At 41.9% G+C, this 23600-nt stretch overlaps 1 protein-coding gene across 1 annotated transcript in view; it reads left to right on the top strand.

Annotated features, from left to right (window-relative positions):
* Positions 1-23600, top strand: part of DNTT (DNA nucleotidylexotransferase) — a 173611-nt gene that overhangs the window by 111730 nt on the left and 38281 nt on the right. Inside the window, exon 8 of the mRNA XM_020795007.3 lies at positions 6325-6427. Within this exon, the coding sequence (XP_020650666.3) occupies positions 6325-6427 (103 nt within the window). The remainder of the gene's footprint in view (positions 1-6324; positions 6428-23600) is intronic.

Genomic DNA, 23600 nt, shown 5'->3' with positions numbered 1-23600 from the left:
TCCTGCACTGAGCAGGGGGTTGGACTTGATGGCTTTGTAGGCCCGTTCCAACTTCACTTTTCTGTGATTCTGTGATTCTATGATTGTATAGTTGTAGTGGTGAACAAAAATTGTTTGGTGCTAGGATCTGTTAATGGGAAAAACACATGTTATTGGAAAAAATATTCTGGGAGCTGGTATTTAAAAAATAGCTTGCTTGTAAACTTAAAGAGGAAAAAGAAAAGAAGACGGGGGTGGGGAGAGAGGCAAACAATTGTGGCACATTAAAGACAAACAGTTTTATTCAATGTGAGTTTTTATTAATCAAATTCCAGTTCTGCATACACATGGAATGCAAAAAACTGTGCCCTCTTATATGTATATTTACTCCCTTGGTGGTGAGAATAATGATTACTTATACAGGTAACAAAGTGACAATACATTGTTATCACAAGAATAGGACTATCAAGTTCTTAATCGCTTGAAGTTCCACACTTGAGCCAAGGTGATAAGCTGAATGACAGACAGACTTTTTGGGAACTTTTAAAAAATGCTGTTACATTTTATTATTTCTGGAAATCCATTCAGAGATAGGTCAGATGAAAAATCCTAAATGAGTTTACAGAAAGCCCAGGAGTAGCTTTCATCACTGAGTGTGGGAGTGCTTATAGCCATTATGTAGACATGTACATAATATCTTCTCTTCTCATGAGATGGCCAGGAACCTCAGCTTCAGGATCGGTCTTTCCAATGAGCACTCAGGATTGATTTCCTTCAGAATGGATAGGTTTGATCTCCTTGCAGTCCAGGGGACTCTCAAGAGCCTCCTCCAGCACCACAATTCAAAGGCATCAATTCTTTGGCAGTCAGCCTTCTTGATGGTCCAGCTCTCAACTCCATACATCGCTACGGGAAAAACCATAGCTTTATGGACTTTTGTTGGCAAGGTGATGTCTCTGCTTTTTAAGATGCTGTCTAGATTTTATTTATTTATTTATTTATTTATTTATTTATTTATTTATTTATTTATTTATTTATTTATTTATTTATTTATTTATTTATTTATTTATTTATTTATTTATTTAACTTTGTCATCACTTTCCTTCCAAAAAGCAGGCGTCTTTTAATATTGTGGCTGCTGTCTCCATCTGCAGTGACCATGGAGCCCAAGAAAGTAAAATCTGTCACTACCTCCATCTCTTCCCCTTCTATTTGCCAGGAGGTGATAGGACTAGTGGCCATGATCTTGGTTTTTTTGATGTTGAGCTTCAGACTGTTTTTTTTGCGCTCTCCTCTTTCACCCTCATTAAGAGGTTCTTTAATTCATCCCCACTTTCTGCCATCAGAGTGGTATTGTCTGCATATCTGAGGTTGTTGATATTTATTCCATCAATCTTAATTCCGGTTTGGGATTCCTCCAGTCCAGCCTTTCGCATTATGTATTCTGCATATAAGTTAAATAAGCAGGGAGACAATATACAGCCGTGTCGTACTCCTTTCCCAATTTTGAACCATATCCAGTTTTGTTCCATATCCAGTTCTAACTGTTGCTTCCTGTCCCATGTATAAGTTTCTCTGGAGAGAGATAAAGTGGTCAGGCAATCCCATTTCTTTAAGGACTTACCATAGTTTGCTGTGGTCCACACAGTCAAAGGCTTTTGCAAAGTCAATGAAGCAGAAGTAGATGTTTTTCTGGAACTCTCTGGCTTTCTCCATAATCCAGCACATGTTAGCAATTTGGTTTCTAGTTCCTCTGCCCCTTCGAAATCCAGCTTGTACTTCTTTTATTGAGTATGATACCTGATAATATAGATAAAGCAAAGAAGTGTATAGTTATATATATATATAGTCACCGCAGCTAGAATTTTCTATAAAGAAAATGACAGATAAAGAAAATGACAGAAATGGACATTCTATCAGAAGTGATGAAGGACTATTCTTTATAAAAGGCAACTGAAAGATGGGACTTATTCTACAAATTGTTAGAGTCAGCAGATAGTGCTCGAATAACATAGATCAATGTGTGAACTAAAATCGGGAAGGCAGAAAATAGTAGAAAAGCGGAGTGTGAATCTTGATATTGCAATATGAATAGAATGGATATTACTATATTTTTGTTTCTCCTCCCCCCCAACCCCAACCCTTTCTTTCCCCTCTTACCTTCTGTATTCCACACCCTAACCCAAGTTATCAAAACAATAAAAAAAGAAAAAAAAAGAAATACAGCTTGTACTTCTGGGAGTTCTCAGTCCACATACTGCTGAAGCCTACCTTGTAGGATTTTGAGCATAACCTTGCTAGCGTGTGAAATGAGTGCAACCGTACGGTAGTTGGAGCATTCTTTGGCACTGCCCTTCTTTGGGATTGGGATGTAGACTGACCTTTTCCAATCCTATGGCCACTGTTGAGTTTTCCAAACTTGCTGGCATATTTGAATGTAGCACCTTAACAGTGTCATCTTTTAAGATTTTAAATAGTTCCACTGGAATGTCATCACCTCCACTGGCCTTGTTGCTAACCAGGCTTTCTAAGGCCCACTTGACTTCAATCTCCAGGATGTCTGACTCAAGGTCAGCAACCACACTATCTGGGTTGTCCGGGATATCCAAATCTTTCTGGTATAATTCCTCTGTGTATTCTTGCTACCTCTTCTTGATGTCTGCTGCTTCTGTTAGGTCCCTCCCATTTTTGTACTTTATCATGTCCATCTTTGCACAAAATGTTCCTTTAATATCTCCGATTTTCCTGAACAGCTCTCTGGTTTTTCCTTTTCTATTATTTTCCTGTATTTTTTGCACTGTTCATTTAAGAAGGCCCTCTTGTCTCTCCTTGCTATTCTTTGGAAGTCTGCATTCAATTTTCTGTAACTTTCCCTATCTCTCTTGCATTTTGTTTCCTTTCTCTTCTCTGCTATTTGTAAGGCCTCGTTGGGCAGCCACTTTGCTTTCTTGCATTTCCTTTTCTTTGGGATGGTTTTTGTTGCTGTCTTTTGTACAGTGTTACAGGCCTCCATCCATAGTTCTTCAGACACTCTGTCCACCATATCTAGTTCCTTAAATCTGTTCTTCGCTTCCACTGTGTATTCATAAGGGATTTGGTTTGGATTGTACCTGGCTACCCCAGTGGTTTTTCCTACTCTCTTCAGTTTAAGCTTGAATTTTGCTATGAGAAGCTGATGATCAGAGCCACAATCAGCTCCAGGTCTTGTTTTTGCTGGCTGTATAGAACTTCTCCATCTTTGGCTGCAGAGAATATAATCAATCTGATTTCGGTATTGCCCATCTGGTGATTTCCATGTGTAGAGTTGCCTCTTGTGTTGTTGGAAAAGAGTGTTTGTGATGACCAGCTTGTTCTCTTGACAAAACTGTATTAGCCTTTCCCTGCTTCATTTTGAACTCCAAGGCCAAACTTCCCCGTTGTTCCTTTTATCTCTTGACTCCCTACTTTAGCATTCCAATCCCCCAGAATGAGAAGAACATCTTTCTCTGGTGTAAGTTCTAGAAGGTGTTGTAAATCTTCATAAAACTAGTCAACTTCAGTCTCCTCAGCGTTGGTGGTTGGTGCATAAACTTGGATTACTGTGAAGTTGAAAGGTCTGCCTTGGATTCGTACTGAAATCATTCTATCATTTTTGAGATTATATCCCATTAAGCTTTTCCCACTCTTTTGTTGACTGTGAGGGCTACTCTATTCCTACTACGGGATTCTTGCCCACAATAGTGATATGATAATCATCTGAATTGAATTCGCCCATTCCTGTCCATTTTAGTTCACTGATGCCCAGGATGCCAATGTTTATTCTTGTCATCTCCTGTTTGACCACATCCAGCTTCCCAAGGTTCATAGATCTTACATTCCAGGTTCCTATGCAGTATTTTTCTTTGCAGCATCAGACTTTCCTTTCACTTCCAGGCACGTCCACAGCTGAGCGTCCTTTCGGCTTTGGCCCAACCACTTCATTAGCTCTGGAGCTACTTGTACTTGTCCTCTGCTCTTCCTCAGTAACATGCTGGACGCCCCCGGCCTGAGGGACCCATCTTCCAGCATCATATCTTTTAGCCTTTTCTCTCTCTTCATGGGGTATTCTTGGCAAAGATAGTGGAGTGGCTTGCCAATTCCTACTCCAGGTGGATTGCGTTTAGTCAGAACTCTCCAGTATGATCTGTTCGTCTTGGGTGTCCCTGCATGGCATAGCCCATAGCGTCTCCGAACTACTCAAGCCCCTTCACCACGACAAGGCAGCAATCCATGAAGGGGTGTGAAAACATGGATTTCTCCAAATGGCATATCCTACCTCTATGTGACCTCAAGCAACCTTATTCAGCCCACTCTAGCCTACTCCAATTGAGCTGTCTAGCCAAGCCCTTTATATATTTCTGTTTGTCTAAGTTACTTGTCACAAGCTTTGGTTTTCCACTTTCAACAGGACACAGCTTTCTTTGTTTCTTACTTTCAAGTTGACATTGGTATTTCTGGATTAAACCCCCTACTCCATGAAAGGGAGTAAACTCTCTCTCTCTTTCTCTCTCTCTCCCTCCCCCCCCTCCCCCATGTGCACAAGATTCAGAAAATGCCCAGCTGGAGAGGGAAGGACTAGAGCAGTGATGGAGAACCTATGGCATGCATGCTGCAGCTGGCGTGCGGAGCCCTTTCTGCCGGCACACGAGCCATAAGTCACCGGATCACTACTCCCCCCTGCCCCCGCAGCCAAAGCTGATCAGGCGGCTGCAAAACCTGAGCAGGCGTACTGGTGCCCGGACAGGCGGCAGGTCAGGATCTGGAGCAGCTGGTGCTGGCGGCGGATCCGGAGTGGGGTCTTGAGGCACCTCTGTGCCTGGGATTCCCCCATTCACCGCCACTTCCGGTTCCACCGCCGCCACTTCCGGCGCCTCCTGTTTGTTTGTTTTCCCCAGTTTCGGCACGTGAGCCCAAAAAGGTTCACCACCACTGGACTAGTGTGAACCTAATGTTTACTGAGTCTCGTGTTTATTTCTGAATAAACAAAGCAAAGACCAGTTGCATGCTTTATCTTGAACATATAATGTTGCCTAGTGCTATGAAAACTCTGGGAAATAGGCTTTTCGTGGGCTACTGTTCTATATATGGTCCACACCATAGCTATGTTGTGAACATCCCATACATGCTTTGCTATACTGGCTCACTCCTACAATAATTTCACTGAGGGCATAATTAGATTATGTATCTGATTGCACCAGAAAGATTTGCTTTGTCAGGAGACATTTCCCTTAAAGCAACCCTTGCGTCTATCAGAGAATCACTCCAGCCTGTCCTCCTCAAAAGAAGTAGCCTGACTGCTGGACCAAAAAGGTCTACGGAGACATTGGAATGGGTTTAGGTTGCAATGCTGTACATCATGTGATCACTGGAAAATAGTTTGCACTGGACTGCAGCACAAGTGGTCTAAAATGTGAGCTATATGCTAATGTGATCCAATGGTGGCTAGCTCTTCACACTCCTTGTCAGCTGACTGAGGTTATCTAGGGCATGTGGACTGTGGGAACTAGAAGAAAAAGCCGCTAGGATTTGACCCACCCTTACCAGGAGGAAGAAAACGGTTATCTCCTTTGCAGAGGTGTGAACACCTCTGCAGAGGAGATAAAAGTTTTCACCATTGTTCCACTTGCCAGTTGCAGGTGGAGATCTGTTCCTGACAGCTATATAAATAACTGTGGTTAGAAATGTGTTTAGAATTTTCAGCCTCCAAGATGTTCCATTACAGCTATTGTTAAACCTGAAACACAAAGGACTCTTTTTATTCTCATATTGTAAATGGAGAGAAATATCTGATGTGCAAGGATTTTGTGTTGGTAGAAAAGAAAGAGAATAAAATTACCCACAATGAGACCCTTTTCATTGTAATTAAAATGTCCATCAAAATTTAAGCCAGAACATTAGATGGTGACAAGGCTGCCAAACTTATCGGAACCTACTGCCTTGGATTAATAAAACACGTCTAGATCTGTATCTTTGTCTCGATTATGATTTCCTTCACAGAAGGCGAATGCCTTCTTTTTCCAGTATTAACAAAAGAAGCAACGACACCACGTTACCCCCAAAGATCCAGTCTTATCTAGTCTGAATAAGAGACAAAATACACCAAGCACTTTTAAATGATTGCTTAAAAAAGGACAGGGACAGCCCTTGTAAAGGAAATAGAAGATTTCATTGTGATTATGTTTTAAGAAGCACCACTCTCATTTCATCCTGTAACCTGTTGTTACTGAGCTGGGGCAGGGGAAGAATGGGAATCTCACAAGAAGCAGGATTCAATTATCTGGAAAACTGGTGCAATGTTATGCTGCTTTTCTGGTTTGTTACCAACAGAGGCAAGAGGATTGGCCATGATGTTGACTTTCTGATTACTGTGCCAGGATCAAGGGAGGAAGAAGAGGTGCTTCACCTAGTGATTGACTGTTGGAAAAAGCAGGTAGGTCAAGCTGACGTGAGAGCGTTGAATTCGGCATTTTCAGCTTTGATGAATCTATGTTGTTATTGAATACTTTGTCAACTTCAATCAACATCCTAGATGTAATTTTTCAATCACACTTATTGGCCTGTGCTAATTTGTGAGAGGCATTCGGGTGCTAATTGTATTTTGCTCTTTTTTTCTTTTCCTTTTTCTGCTATTTGCTTTTCCCTGGCCAGAGACACTTAATTGCTCTCTGGTTTGCTTAAAATGACTGGAGGACTTTTCTCTGCTGGTTGATTTCTACTCTGAAGTTTACTTTGTGAGAAAAATTTATCTGTGCCACACTCACTGTGTCCCTGGCTCTGATTCTCATGTCTTCTTCACTCATTGTGCCTCAGGGCAGTGTCTGGGGGAGGAGGGAACTGGCTTCTAATCTGAAAATCAGCTATTAAAATAATGAGGGTGAATTACAGAGAATATATGATAGAGCTGAGCTCTGACAAAATCAAGCAGTAGTGGTCAGAGAGAGAGAGAGAGAGAGAGAGAGAGAGAGAGAGAGAGAGAGAGAGAGAGAGAGAGAGAGAGAGTTGAACAATGTCGTTGTAGCAGAGCTTCTTTGACTAACATGTCTTGAGTTGGCTGGCGTATTGCTAAGTGTCCCGCATTGTTAGCTCTTTAAAACCCACTTATGCACACACAGTTTACTGGAGAGAAAAGGCTACAACTTGCTTGGTTACAACAGTTTAGTATTAGGAAATTGGATCCATTGCATTGTGAGGCCCTCCTGCCTCCCTGATGCTTACCAGCACATGCTTCTGTAGCCACTGAAGGAGCACCAAACCTCTGACTACCACCTGGACCTATGCCGCTACTTCTTCCCCTGAGAGCGGGGTCAGGCGTACAAGCCCCCTGCCTTCACAGCAGAGCCAGACCATGGCCCTGCCCCTAGTCCCTCCCATTCAGGGGGATTTTTATATCAACTTAGGCATCCAAGACTCCTGCTTGTCACCCTTCATGCTGCCTGGATCCAACCCCATTGTCCCAAAACCATGAACAAAGTTGTGACAAGAACAAAGTAAACAAACATGCTTTACAGTAAGAAAACCCACCACCAAACTTAGGGAGGATGGGAAGGGGAAGCTTGCCAACCGCAGACTGTCCCTCACTGGAGCCAGGCATCACTTAAGCAAGTGGACCAGACTGGAAACCGTGCTCCTGCAGTCTACTCACCTGGCAGTCTTCTGTGTCAGATTCCCCGGTGGCCAATGGGCAGCTGGTCCAGAGACCTCACTGCCTCACAGACCAATAGGAACCAGCAAGGAGGGGGCCCAGCTTCCCCTTGGCTCTCCTGGCTCTGGTGGTTGGTTCTGTGTGGGCGCTGCCATTGTTACCCACCTTAGGAGCCTTGTGGCGCAGTGGTTAAACTGCTGTACTGCAGCCAAAACTGTGCTCATGACCTGCGGTTCAATCCCAGGTAGCGGCTCAAGGTTGACTCAGCCTTCTGTCATTCTGAGGTTGGTAAAATGAGTACCCAGCTCGCTGGTGGGGGGGAGAATGTGTAGCCTGCATACTTAACTTGTAAACCGCCCAGAGAGTGCTTGAAGCGCTATGGGGCAGTATATAAGCAGCACGCTTTGCTTTGCTTTTGCTTTGCTTTATTGTGGTCAGGAAGGGGACCTGCTCCAGCAGCAACAAGGGATGCCAGGTAAGACTGAGTCCCTACATCCTATGAGGATGCCACAAGCTTGCTGAAAGTAAGCAGGTTAGAATTTGGTCAGTGTCTAGTTGGGAGACAGTTTGATAAACCGATGTAATGCTATTGGAATTCTGTCATGGAAGAAAAGTTGAATATAAGTGCTAATAATAAATAATAATAATAAAATAAATAATAAAGTCAATAATGCTTTGTTGTCTTCATAGGACAGTTGTATTTATGTACAGTGAAGCCATTCATGGGTGCTATGTTATCACAGAGCATTTCTGCTTTCCAGTGCTTTAAACTACAATTCCCATGACCTCCACACAGCGAGGCCAATGGTAAGTGGTCATGGATGTTGTAGGTTAAAATGTCTAGAAATCCAGAAGCTCCCTAGTCTTGCAATAGAAACTGGCTTCCACATCACAGTTTCTTTCGACTCTGATATATCCTTCCCTGTACAACGTGTGTAGTGGCCTAAACCTACCTCATGCACTGAAACATTCTTGGCATAATCTGGGACAGCATTTTGTCAGTCTTCATTTTCTGATGTATTTAATATAATTTTAAGAATTTCAGAGCCATTTCTTTACCTAAGTAGAATTCCAGTGCGGGATACATAACATTAGAAAAACAAATAAAATACAACAATCATAAAATTACAATTCTTCAGAGGCCTATAACTATTCAGCGAGCAACGAACAGACCAACAAGCTAAAATCAATTTATACTAAATGCAAATTTAATAATTTTAAGTGCAAAATCTCTGGACAAACTTTGGTGTAAAAAAAAAGAATAGAGGTATCCACAGATATCTCTCGGGAAGACAAATAACAATCTGTAGTTCCAGAAAAGTATGATCCACTTTGTACAGGCACAGTGCAACTTATTATAGTTTGAGAACATATATATAGATAAGTAGATGAAAAATTACAGTAATAGACAATAAATTATAATGCATGACAATAAATGTATGAAAAGAACAGCATCCATCACATTAAACTAATTTAAAATATTTCAGTATAATTGAGTATCACACTCAAGAAATCATGTTGCTTTACTCTTCAACAATTACTTTTCCTCACCTGTCACCATTTGCTTAGATTAATAAATGTTATTGATCTGTATGTACAGAATTAATCCATCAGTCTTTCTCTTGATTGAACATAGCTATAAAAGGGTTCATGTATTTTTAAAAATATTAAATGTTTTCATTGGGTATGTAGGTTTTCTGTTACCCAGTGTAGTGTTGTAGACAGAGTGGGGGACTAGGACTCAGGAAACTCAGTGGGGGTGTGGAACTGGTAAAACCACTGCTGAAATATCTCACTTATCCTGTTAGAGTTGCTATAAGTCAATTCCAAATTGATGGCATATACAGTAATTAAGTTTTCCAATGGTATACTGTATATTTTTATGGGCTTCTCCATCCCTCACACATCAATCCTTTTTTCTTTACTTAAGAGTAAGCATGTGGTGCCGCAGTATGGTCAGAATGATCAATGAAGGAAGTTTCAATTTCTTCTCAATTTGTTTTTACTTAAAGATTTTCTCCCTCTGCGCACTGAGATTTTAAAACACAAGAAAGATACTTCATTTACACCAATTGATTATTTTTCCCTATGAAGAATTCATGTGTGGGTGGTGGGAATTTTTAGGAAGATACACCCTCTCTGGAACAGCAGAATAAGTCTGTTGATTGTTCCTCCTGAGTTCATCAGCCTTCTCCCTCCACTGAAGGACAAATCTGTTACTGCTCCATCTCTGTTAAAGAGGTCTGCTACTCTCTGGTGCAGTGGAGATTGTTAATCCCACGGGAACATTTCAGCAGAGTTCAGCTGGTATTCCAGCTACATAGCTTCTGTATGTGGAAGGGGAGAGGGACACCATTTTGTCCTTCCCCTCAGGTAGTGAAGCGTCTTGGACTGGCTCTGGTTTTGAGGCTCTGTTCTAAGAACAGATGATGAGGGACATCATCAAAGATAGTAACTTCAAGCCATTTTAGATCTCTGTCCTGTTTTATCTCTACATTGTCCTATTTGAATCTGTCTCTTGTGGATCCTCTGTCTGTGCTAATACAACTTGCAAGTCTATTTCAAAAGTCAGTCAATATTGTTCTGATCAGATTTGTCATTACTCTATTCAAACCATTGCCTTCTTTTTCTCTAGAGTATTCAGCCATCCCACTGTTTTCAACAGACTTCTCAGCAGTTTTCTCTGCTAAACACGCATTATTTCTGCTAAGGGGGTCTAAGCAGAGTTCAACAGTAACAGTTAAAAATATACTAATGTAGCCAACTGAGTCAGTGTTTTGGCTGATGGGAGTGTGCAGGGATGGGGATGCAAGTCGTGGGACTCATTGTTAAGTCGGACTTAAGTTGCACCAATGACTCGACCTGGACTTGACTTGTTTCACCACCCCCCAAATGATTTGGACCCAACTCATGACTCAGAACCCACCCACCTCTCCCTTTTTTTTCTGAGGAAAAATCTTGTTTTTCACAGGGACTCGGACTTGGTCCCAAAGGCTCAGACTTGGGACTCAGACCCCAAGACTTGCCAACATCTCTGGGAGTGCAACTTAGTTTAAATTTGATGTTTTAATAATCAGAGGCACAGAGGAACCTGATTTCAAGATGACTGCTTGATGGTACCTTATCACACTGAAGAATGACCTGAGAAGCAACATTAGTGACTGCAAATTCCTCCTTGCTGTAGTCTTTACTGGTGGTCTGCCCCACCTAATCTCTCTGAGAAACAAAGGTTGCAGACAGATCCAGTTCTCTCTCACTCCTAAGCAGCTCACCTGCAGAGAAGAAATGTAGAGGACTTGGAAGTTGCATGTGCTTCAGCCCTGGGTCAATTTTTTTTGGTGTATGCATGGTAACAGTAGAAATGAACCAGACGAATGGCTCTGAATATGTCACTGGAATATGCTGAGGAGATGAGATCCCCAAAAGACATACCCATGAGGTATGCATGTTCTGCTTGTGGATTTCCCCTTTGAACTCATATCATAACAGGTGCCAGCTGTCACTTCCTTTGAAGCATGTTCTGCCATCTCCACATACAGCAAATTTCCTTTTATAATGAGCCCTCCTGATCTTGCAGTCTCAATTACATAGCATGTGGAGGTGGATCAGATTTAGAGGCTTTTGATCCCTTCCCCAAAATATGCTTTTCTCATGTCTCAGAACAGAACACATATAGGTATTCATTATGAGCACTCAAGAGGGGAGGACGTTTCCTCACTTGTTAAATAGCATCCTGATGATGCATGAGGTAGAATGTGCTCCCAACAAACAATCTCATTATGATTTTTTTTGATGCATGGGTGAAGACTAAAGATGGGGGTATTCATATGTGAATACCCCCATACAGCTGGACTTAATGAGGGTCTGGCCGGCCGGGCCAGCCACTTATGTGTCCAGCAGTGGTGGCAGCCTTGGTCAGCCTTCCAATGGCTCCCGGAGTATCACTCCCTTTCTGCTCATCTAGCCAACTCCAGGCAGGGGGAGAGAGGACAAATCTCCCTGCACAGCTGCTGAGTGGCTAGATGAGCAGAAAGAGAGTGTGGCTCCGGGAGTGATTGGAAGGCTGACTGAGGCTGCTGGTGCCAGTGGACACATGAGTGGCCGGCCCAGCCAGCCAGATCCTTGTTAAGTCCAGCTGTGTGGGGGGTATTTGTATATGAATACGAATACCCCCATGTCTAGTGAAGACTTGAACCCAGGGGCAGAACAGCAGAGTATGCAATAACAAAGTGATCTTACAATTGGAAAAAGTGAAGGCACAATTTCTTTTATGTCTGTCCTGGAATCCCCATGGCTTCTAACGCATGCACTTGCAGCCCAAGAGATGATGATAGCACCTTGATCTCAATAATGTGTCTGTTCTCATAACTCCTTCATCACTCATCATTGTTGAAGACATTGACTGTCAACAAAATTCAAATTCAAAAAAGAGAAAAAGAAGAGAAGATTTATACTTTTCCTGCCTATTTTTTTTTAAAAAAACAACCTTTGATTTCTATACAAATGGAAAACACTTTCATACTTGTGACAGTGAGCCTGCCTGTGTATTAACTCCTTTCCTGCTTTTGTGCAGCTGCTTCAAAGCATAAAATGCATCAAAGAATGTCGTTGAGGTCACAGTCTTGACCTTCTTTCAGTTGCTTTCTTGAGGAAGCATCCTGCACTGCAGTATTTAACTTGTAAACTATAGAGAAACCACACATACACACGCACATACACACCCAATATTTTGGAAGCATTCTCTTTCTGCGGTTGAAAGTTTAACATTGCCAAATCTCCCTAAAAGCTGTTGAAAACAAGCAGGGCAAATCAACACTATGATGGTTTTTGATGTGTCATCCTTGGGGATAAGTGAGTCTAGGAAAAGACAAAGGGAAAAAAAGTTTCCTTTCAGCTTACCAGGGAGACGATAAAACAGAAAAGCTGCATAGCAGTCGATGGATTATCATCTATACTATGCTTTTAAACATGTGTCAGTATTGTTTCTGGGCTATTTGGCTAAGATCAAGTGTGAAACATGCATCAGTGATGGCATGGCTTTGTGGTGAGCAGCAATTTGGAAATTATTCATTATTCTATATATTGATACATATGTAATGCATCGTATCAGGGCCAGGCTTACGGTTAGGCAGAATGAATGAGGCTGCTTCCTCAGGGAGCAGATGTAGGGGAGTGGAAGGCTGCTGACTGGACATGACTGACGGCCTGCTCCGTGTCCCTTTAGCTAGTTTGTTGCCCTTGGGTGCAGGGAAGGATTGCGTTGGGGAAAAAAAAAATCAGCTCTCAATCCCATTGGTTTCCATTTGGGAAATGGGTTGGGGTTAGGGTGTATCCTGTTGCTTACCATAGTAAGATGCCTCTAGAGTCAGTCCATTAAATCAGTAGGGATTTGGTCAATTAATTTTACTGTAAGTACCATTGATTCAGTAGGCCTACTCAGTTGCAATGTACAATGCAGAACAACAAGGATTTCAGTCATTTTATGGGAGCAGTACATTGCTGAGAGATAAAAGCCACACAAGCTGCATTCAGATATTATTCAACCTGGCACTGTGAACATGTTTAGAGAGGAGTGCCTAGTTCCACCCACTCCATTATTGCATTCTTCATGGTTACAAAGCCAAGTCTTAAAAAAAAAAAAGAGTTCCGCTCACGTGTGGGCTACACGTGAGCAGCCACCTCAATTTTTGTCATTCCAAGAAGAAGGAAACTCCTCCAGTGATGGTTAGAAATAACAATGCTGTACGTGAGCTCCAAGGTTTAATGGGATGGGTAGTCTTGTTGTCTATTAGGTTTTATAGAGAATGCCTCTCAAATAACTGTTTGTCACATTAACCCTTGGTTAATGCAGCTCCCATGGACATTGCCCCTCCCAGCCACCCCTGAGGCAATTTCCTTCTTCTTGAAATGAGGAAAATTGAGAAAGAGGCTCATATTGAAAGCTGCTGTGTGGACTTTTATTTTTGGGTTACACCTCCCAGAATAAGGCATGGGGGAATTCTAGGTGAATTCTGGGAGTTACAGAACAAAACACTCACAAGTCCAATCCCTAATGATAACTAACATATTTGTTCTAATTAGCTGAAAGTATACACCCTTTCTTAGAAGCTGACATCGCATGTGAAGATAAAAAAAAAACAGATAAAAATTTCCCACCGTGGCCCTGTCCAAAAGATGGTATAGGAAATAATGATAAATGTCATTTAAAAGCTTTCCACTTAACTATTGATGCTGAAATTGACAAATGTACACTCCCTCATCCCAGGGAGGAACCTTGTGGTGTTGTCACCTCTGAATATGCATATAAAAATGCTGGTGCCTGTTGGGGCATTTGCCAGCCTTTCAACAGGTCTGCTTATCCATAAGATGGCAGAAAAATTTGCTTCAGTTTGTTTTTCATCAGATTGTGCAGAAATGTGCAGAGAAAGCACAATCTCCCTACTGTATATAAATCTCCCTGCTCCTCACTTCTCAGTCACACTTGTATGAATAAGCATGGTACATTCTAATGATATCTGTATTATAAATAGCTGTATTCCTGTTATCATAATTGTAATCAGATTATCATATGTCGCACGTCTTCCTTCCCCAAGAACCCAAAGGTGGACGACAGTGTTATAAAAATTAATGACACAACAATCAAAATAACGGAGCAATCTAAATGCCAATTTTAACTTTCTATTGTTAAGCCATCTGAACTCCCACTATATTTAAACTATTTTGCACAAAACCATCTGTGCTGTTCCAGTAATTTAAGTGCTGGTTGTTGTAGGTTTTTCGGGCTGTTTGGCTGTGTTCTGAAGATTTTTCTTCCTAATCTTTCACCAGTCTCTGTCGCCGGCATCTTCAGAGGACAGGAGTCAGAACTTTGTCTGTGCTCTGGTGTAGTGTGTGGGATAGTTGAGTATTTTTGGACCCCGGAAACAATGCCAAATGTAGGAAGACTGAGATTCTGTGAGGTACAAGTGCCATGCTGGGTCTATTATCCTAACTATAACTCACTTGTATGAGTTGCTTGGTAGACAGTGTAGTGTTGCTCAGTGGCTATAGAAGGGCCCCTCTGGACCCAGGTGATCATCACAGTCATGATCTCCATAATTTTCCAGATTGTCTTCACTAGTATCCTATTCCTTTGAGAAGTCAAGCATGAACACAAACACACACACACACACACACACACACACACACAGAGAGAGAGAGAGAGAGAGAGAGAGAGAGAGAGAGAGAGAGAGAGCACAATGACTGGATGGTTACTATAAAAGTTGAAAATAACCTCTCCGGTGGTTCTGATTCTTAAAAGGCACAAACAAGAAACCATGAGTGTTTTGTGCAATTGTTATATGCACCATTTTGCTTCATCTACACACACAAATCATTTTTATTGGGAGTACCACAAAATACTTTGTGTCCTTGTAGGACAGGAGAATAATTTTACTGTTCTTTATCCTCAGAGTTTCATTTGGCATAAACTCCCATGGACTGCTCGGGTGAGACAGGCAAGGATTTCCATATGTACAGCATGGTTAGCATCTGTGCTGCTGGGGGGATTTTGAAAGTTGTACTTCACCCTGCAAGTAATTTCCAGGAGAGTAGCCATATCAATCTGTTGCAGTCAAACTAACAAGAGCCAGAATACTGTAGAGGTTTGGCAGCGTAAATGAGTCATTATGCAGGTGCTCCTACCTTTGTAGGCAGCTTGTCCCTCATACTCCTCTGCATCCTCTGGTCAAAGAAATGGTCACACAACAAGTAGCATAATGAACAGTGATTCTTTATGAATGGCTTTGGGCAATGTGAATGCCTCTGTGGGCAGTTGTGGGTTCCAGACAGCAGGAACACTGCTATCAATATATATTGCATCACTGTGCACTTTCACTTTGAAAATTATATGAAAGTGAAAGTGCACAGTGATGCAAAAGCCATATGACTGTAAATTGATTCAAAATATATTAGAGTTGAAAGTGATGCAAATCAGCAGTTTAACCAAGCCCTAGCATTTTAGCTGAAGAATCTTGTGGGATTCTTTGCTTTAAATTAACTGTTAAAATCGTAAATTTATATTACATTTTATATCATTTTGTTTTTAATGTAAAACTGTATATTTTAAATTGTTTTTATCTTCTAAGTTGTGAGCCGCCCAGAGTAGACTATGTCTAGATGGGCGGCATATAAATGCAATCAATCAATCAATCAATCAATCAATCAATCAATCAATCAATCAATCAATCAATCAATCAATCAATCAATCAATCAATCAATCAATCAATAATAAAAACTCATAACTTTTATTTGGCATAAGCTCTTGTGAACTGCAGCCTCCTTTACATGGTGTGGGGAAGGTGTGAGAATATCAGGTAATGGAAATACAAAGGATCTAGTGTGATGATGGCCAATCATGTTCATGAAGGGTCATTGATGGTCCTTGTGGGTAATAGAAATCTTAATGGCTAACAGCAATTCAAAGGACATTGATGGGTGACAAATACATTCAAGCATAGATAAGCAGATTAACACAGAAAAGATAGGTGGAAATATTTATTTAAGTCCAGTATAATAGAATAATGGGAGGCGTGGGGGACGCCGTGGGTTAAACCGCAAAGCCTCTGGGCTGCAAGGTCAAAAGATCAGCAGTTCAAATCCATGTGATGGAGTGAGCTCCTGTCGCTTGTCCTAGCTCCTGCCAACCTAGCAGTTCGGAAGCATGTAAAAATTGCAAGTAGATAAATAGGTACCACCATGGTAGGAAGGTAACGGCATTCCATGTCTAGTCATGCTGGCCATGTGACCATGGAAACTGTCTGTGGACAAAATGCTGGCTCTATGGCTTGGAAACGGGGATGAGCACCACCCCCTAGAGTAAGACATGAGTGGACAATTTGTCAAGGGGTACCTTTACCTTTTTATAATAGAATAATATAACCCACAGTTCTCATGTGCTGGATAGAAGGGGAGAGAGAATGGGAGTGCAGAAAACTGCCTAAATTGTTAGAAAACCTGAATTAGATTGGAAAAAGCAGACCTGCCCAAGAGGGCTGGTGGTGAGCAAAAAACATCACCCCACCAAGAATTAATGTTCCCAAGCTCTGGTGTTTCCTCCACTATTCTTGCTAAACAATCAACTTTTTGAGAAGTGAAGTTGCCATGAGTTGGAGAGGCTTTCACCCATCTCATTCTCTAGAAATCTGCATCAAGATTGTTGCATCAAGATTGTTGCATCATCACTATTAATGGTTTTATTTTATTTATTTTATTTGTTCAATTTATATCCCACCCATCTGGTATAGTCTACCACTCTGGGCTGGAATAGTGGAATAATGGAGCCGGAAGAGAGCTAGACCCTAGGCTGATGTTTCACTAATGCCTGCAAAAGGCTTTGAGGCTTTAGAGACAATGAACACACCAGCAAGGTAGAGGCTGAAGGTTTTATGAGACAATTAGCAGAAGTTATCTCCGTAGAGTAAAATAACCAACCTTACGTTTCCTCTGCTTGTTGACAGTCTCTGGTAAAGGACAGTGGATGAACCGTTGCATCCAGCAAATCTGAAGCACATTCCTGGGATCTAAATCTAATCTGATGCTCTCTGATTGATTTATATACTACAGTATAGTGCATTAATTAATCACACCTGTCATGGTGGAGCAATCTCGCAAGTGTTTGTACATGCTGATAACTGAACTGACCATCCCAGCTATTTGGTCCATGGTGTGGTTGGTCTTGGTCCTTTGCCAATGACATTTAGGAGTAAATACATTCCTAACCTGTACCATCCTTGGCAGCCACTGATCTTGATAAATAAGTAAAAATGACATTAAATGAATAAAACTGGTCCAAAAGGAGGTCTGGGCTCAGAGGGATTTTTGGTAAATGCCATTAAACTTCGCTGCCACAACAAAGGCCGAGCACACTAATGCTACAGTTGCCAGTCCCTAGATTCAAGAGGTTTGCAAGCAAATTTCTCTCTCTTATTGCCAAACATCAGAACTTTCATATGCAGTAAGAGTGTCCTCTCAGCAGATCAGCGGTTCCCAGGTGTTCTTGGACTGTAGCTCCCAGAAATCCTGGCCAGTATAACTGGTGGTAAAGGCATCTTTATCAGCAGGTATACTGTAGATGGGCAGTAGCATGGGCAGTAAGAATGGGCAGTAGCATGGCAGTAAGGATTGGACTTTTGAGTTAGGATGAATGAAGCCAGCACTGCTGTTTCCCCTATGAATGGGGAATAACAACGAGCTAAAGAACCCCCAAAAGACACCCCTTTTGTAGTAAATATAAGGAGTGGTGTATGGAGGAACAGAAAACAAAACAGCTCCCCCAAACTTAAAATGAACCAATAGTATCTGCTGCGTATGTCTCTGATTGGTGACTACTGGTCTAAGGGGGAAGCTGGATATCTCCCTTTGCAAATTTCAGAATGAAGTGCCATCCCTGGCCACAACAAGGTGATGCCCATCATACATTTCATAGTCTCATTATCTGATCATTTTTGAAGACAGGGTTTAAATAAGATTCTGGGTCTCCTTCACCAAGACAATACTTAGATTCAATGTATTTCAAGGGATGGATCTATACATGGGCGAAAGGAACCAAGAAATTGATGTACTACAGAATCATGCTGTTGATCTGTTTTTGCATGTGTACTACTGTGCAGTTATTCCTGCTTCTGTTTTTCCAGACTCTGTCCCACAAAGGAGACCTTGGTTTGCTCCCCAACCCACTCCCTCGCTGCACATAATGTCCTTGCTCTGAACTGAAATGTGGCGTGTAATATAAAAAATAATAGTGATCAGTAATCAATGGTAGTTTTGTATCTGGTTAATGTCTTTGATTTTGCAAGTGTAGTCCTTGAGTTCAAAGTCAATATGTTCAAGTCCTATTGAAAATCTATAGGCTTTTAGCTATGGTCTTCAAAGTACCCTAGAAACAACTTCAGCTACGTGTCCACGGAGCTCTTTGAGAGCTCTGAGCATCAATGTTATCAGACTTTACACATCAACACTATGGTTAAACTTTTTGAACCACTGGTACAAAAATGTTTACACTATTGGTATAATTTCACAAAGACTATCTGTACGCTGTGCTTTTTAAAAAAAGCATGCTCAGCAACAAAGAAGACTTAACTTTTCAGTTGTATTAATCATGCAGTTTTATGTAACTGGCAATGTTATACATCACAAGATTTATTCCAGCTTTTTAGTGGGGTGGGAGATTGAAGCACTGCCTTTAAAATTTTATTTCGCCGCTTCTGAGATTTCAGCTGGCATTGGCTATGTACTTTCAAACCTTGAGGACCAGAAACCTCATGTTGCAGAATTCACCTAGAATTAGACCTGCAATGTAGGCATCATATAACATCCTCACTTGTCAACAAAGTTGTCCCCAATATATAATGCATTGCAATGTCCACCACATGACATAGAGACATAAGAAAACATAATTGAAAGTCCAAGGCTTCTGGTCTTTGGTAGGAACTTTCTCATGTAATTTTTAAAAAAATGGTAACCCTAAAATTTATAATCCAAGATTCATACAATTCTAATTTGACATCACCATGGGGGGTATTTATTCCTAGCTATCTCATGAGTATCTATATCTACACACACACACACACACACACACACACACACACACAGAGAGAGAGAGAGAGAGAGAGAGAGAGAGAGAGAGAGAGAGAGAGAGAGAGAGAGAGAGAGATAGAGAGAGAGCATACAAATATCATGTGGAGTGTTGCTGTTTTATTCTGGCCTGGCGGGACAAAGTTCCAAATAGAGTAGTCCTAGAATGAGCTGGAAATTTTAGCATGTATACATTACTGAAACAGTGACATCTGCGTTGGCTTGGGCATGTTGTGAGAATGGTTGATGGTCGGATTCCAAAAGATCTCCTGTATTGAGAATCAGTGTAGGGAAAGTGCCCAGAGGGAGACCACAGCTGCAATTCAAGGATATTTGCAAGTGGGATCTGAAGGCCTTAGGAATGGACCTCAACAGATGGGAAACCCTGACATCTGAGTGTTCAGCCTGGAGGCAGGCATTGCATCATGGCCTTTGCCAATTTGAAGAGACCCTTGTCCAGCAGGCCGTGGCAAAGAGGCAGTCCCGAAACCAGCAAAATCAGGGAGCTGGACAGGGGACAGATTGTATTTGTCTTCAGTGTGGAAGAGATTGTCACTCTCAAATTGGCCTTCTCAGCCACACTAGACGCTGTTCCAAGAGCTCCATACAGAGCACGTTACCATAGTCTTTCGAGACTGAAGGCTGCCTAACTCTATGTTGCTTTAATTCTTGCTAAATTAGATTCTTTTCATAAAAACAATGCAGGTGCCAACATGGCTTTCATTCCTCCTCTAAAATCCCTATGTTTATAAAGACAAAGACAAGTACATTGCCCTTTCAGAAATTACAACCAGTGTTCTTAACGGCTAATCTCTTTGGAGTGAATGCGTGGGAGGAGAAAGAGCTTCCTACCTAATTGAATTACTGGTCTGACAATCCGATGATGGCAAAAAACATTTCTTTCTCAGTCATCTTAACAGCTTTGTCAACCACAGAAGACAATATTCCCCCCCCCCCCTCTGGCTACTTTCAAAACAGGGTAGCGGCACAATCCATTTCGGATGCAGTTGTATCTTGGCCACTGAAAAGGAACATTGAAATGACAAGTTTCTAAGATTTGCACATTAGGCGGACTCTAAGATTATGCAGTTTGTAATTTTTCCAAGCTAATCATTTTCTCCTGTTCCTGTTCCTAGAACAGTGGTTTTGAGCTGCGTGAAACAGTTACAGTCTCACTCATGCCAACTGATTTAGCAGCTGTCGAAAGACAGATACATTTGTGCTTGTCAAGCTATGCAAGGCGGAGGCACAGAGTTAAATTCTCAGCTGGTTGAAACTGGTGCAACTTCTCTGGAAGTCAGTGGAATGTTGCCATTTTACACTAGCTGACATCCCTTTGGATGGCACTAACAATGAGCAATGCCTCACTAATTCCTTTCTTTTTTTAAAAAAATGCAAAATCTAGTGGGTGAGGGCTTATAGAGCATGGTCAGTAGTATATCAAACAGCAAATAATTTATCATGTCTTGAATGATTAATACCCTTCTGTCTGCTGCAGCAACGGAAAGAAAGAGCCAAAGGCAAGCTTCTGTGCTAGGAAGAGAGAATTCCACTGAATGTGACTGTAAGGACTACTAACCAATGTGCCCAGTATGGAGGGGAATCTAACTTACCCAGCTAGGCCTTTCAGGTCCCAAACAAAGCTAACCAAATTCTGTCTGCCTTTATTGGTCACTGTAGCTTATATGCTGCATCCTGTTTATTCTTCCATTTCCCTCGCTGCCCCCTCTCCTTTTTTTCCTTGCTAAAATTTGGCAGTAACAACCCACCACCATGGAAACTGACCTTTTCCCATTCCTATTCTCTTCTGACCACGAAGGGGATGTTCTGCTCTCCTGCCCTATGGTACAGAATTGCTGTGGCATCCTTCCACTACATCATATGAGAGGTGATGCAGTTGCCATGGCAGCCCCCAATACGATAGAGGCCCTCACCTCTGAGAAGTCATGAAGTCTGCTTACAGGGAGAGGGCATGTAGGTTTATAATGAGGGAGATTGGGAAAAAGTCCCCTGGGGATTTGAAGAAATTCATGCCATCTGGTGTGGAAGAGAAGTGGTAGATGGCAAGAGCTGTGGCTCATTCAGGATCCCCCAGCAAGGCTGAGATGGAGGGCTTTGAAAGTGTTGAACACAACAAATTTGTAACTAAGGGAACATTGGAGACAGTCTTCGGTTTTCAGAAAAGCTACTTCAAACATATTGGGGAAATTTTTGATACTTTTAATTTGGAACTGAGTTGAAAAACAGAAGAACAGGCAATGTTTGTGCTTGAAGGGAGTACTGAATAAAGAGAGATGATGTCACACGCCTGATCATTAGTTGCTCAAACAAACCCTGCTTTCTGTTTTGTCCTCAGCCTTATTGATCAGTTCGCCTCAGTGCATCGGAAGGCATATCTCTCTGCATGGAGTTGGATAGATGAGAAATGTGTGTTGGCCCTGCCCAATGTGCCTTTACTTTCTGACTTCACCACCAACCATTGCATGGGGAATCTTTATGTATTAACCTTCCTCACATAGTCAGAAAGCCACCTGAATTCACTCCCCCCCCATCTATGGTCCATCTACCAAGCCTATTCAGACCAGGGGGAAGTGAAACCAATGTTGAGGATATATCAGGGGTCTCCTACCAACTCTCCTCAGACTGCAGAAGCTACTTGGATGAGTAGCAAAACGTTCCAACCTAATAAGAAAGAAGTCCAGTTGTCATGACTCAGCTTCCAAATAACTTCAGCTGGATGACTGAGAATCTTCACAGATATATTTCTGCTCAGTTATGTCGTGGTAAATTTGGAAAGGCAGGTGCTTATCATGAAAGTCACTATAGCTAGCCTTCCCCAAACAATCTGGCTGCTGCGACAATGCATACAAAAAAACTGAGGAACTGGTCTCTTGTAAAGTTAATGGCTCCCAATTACCTTTTTGTTGATGTTTATTCGTTAAGTCATGTTCGACTCTTTGTGACCCCATGGACCAGAGCACACGAGGCCCGCCAGTCTTCCACTGCCTCCCAGAGTTGGGTGAAATTCATGTTGGTAGCTTCGATGACACTGTCCAACCATCTCGTCCTCTGTCGTCCCCTTCCCCTCTTGCCTTCACACTTTTCCAACATCAGGGTCTTTTCCAGACAGTCTTCTCTTCTCATGAGATGGCCAAAGTATTGGAGCCTCAGCTTAAGGATCTGTCCTTCCAGTGAGCACTCAGGGTTGATTTCAATCAAAATGGATAGGTTTGTTCTCCTTGCAGTCCAGGGGACTCTCAAGAGCCTCCTCCAGCACCACAATTCAAAGGCATCAATTCTTTGGCGGTCTGCTTTCTTTATGGTCCAGCTCTCACTTCCATACATTGCTACTGGAAAAACCATAGCTTTGACTATGTGGACTTTTGTTGGCAAGGTGATGTCTCTGCTTTTTAAGATGCTGTCGAGGTTTGTCATTGCTTTCCTCCCAAGAAGCAGGTGTCTTTTAATTTTGTGGCTGCTGTCACCATCTGAAGTGATCATGGAGGCCCCCCAAAATTAAAATCTGTCACTGCCTCCATATCTTCCCCTTCTATTTGCCAGGAGGTGATGGGACCAGTGGCCATGATCTTAGTTTTTTTGATGATGATCTTCAGACCATTTTTGGCACTCTCCTTTTTCACTGTCATTAAGAGGTCCTTTAATTCCTCCTCACTTTCTGCCACCAGAGTGGTATCATCTGCATATCTGAGGTTGTTGATATTTCTTCCGGCAATCTTAATTCCGGTTTGGGATTCCTCCAGTCCAGCCTTGCGCATAATGTATTCTGCATATAAGTTAAATAAGCTGGGAGACAATATACAGCCTTGTCGTACTCCTTTCCCAATTTTGAACCAATCAGTTGTTTCATATCCAGGTCTAACTGTTGTTTCCTGTCCCACATATAGATTTCTCAAGAGATAGATAAGGTGCTCAGGTACTCCCATTTCTTTAAGAAGTTGCCATAATTTGTTGTTATCCACACAGTCAAAGGCTTTTGCATAGTCAATGAAATTGCCTATCAAGGACCAAATCAGTGTCAGATACTTTGCATTATAAAAGGGATAACCTGCAGCAATATGTTGCTTATGGGAAACTCAGATTTTCTCCCAAGTTCTTGGAGGTTAGCTGAGAGGAAAGAGGGAAGCCTGGAGTCAGTTGTAAATGATTTCATGGTCCCTGCAATTCAGAAAGAACCAGGGCTTTGAACCTACAAGACCTAGTTTCACTACACCATTGCGTCTGCCCAGTGTGTTAAGGTTGAGTGTGCAATCAATGCACGATTCAAGCCCTCTTCAGACATGCTTGCCTCTGCTTGGCTTCTGAAATCAGTCAAGCTTGCATCTCTTTC

The sequence above is a fragment of the Pogona vitticeps genome, chromosome 3, assembly GCF_051106095.1.
Source record: "Pogona vitticeps strain Pit_001003342236 chromosome 3, PviZW2.1, whole genome shotgun sequence".
Taxonomy (NCBI): Eukaryota; Metazoa; Chordata; class Lepidosauria; order Squamata; family Agamidae; genus Pogona; species Pogona vitticeps.
The sequence above is the reverse complement of the archived record's forward strand: the minus strand, read 5'-3'. Positions and strand labels throughout refer to the sequence as shown.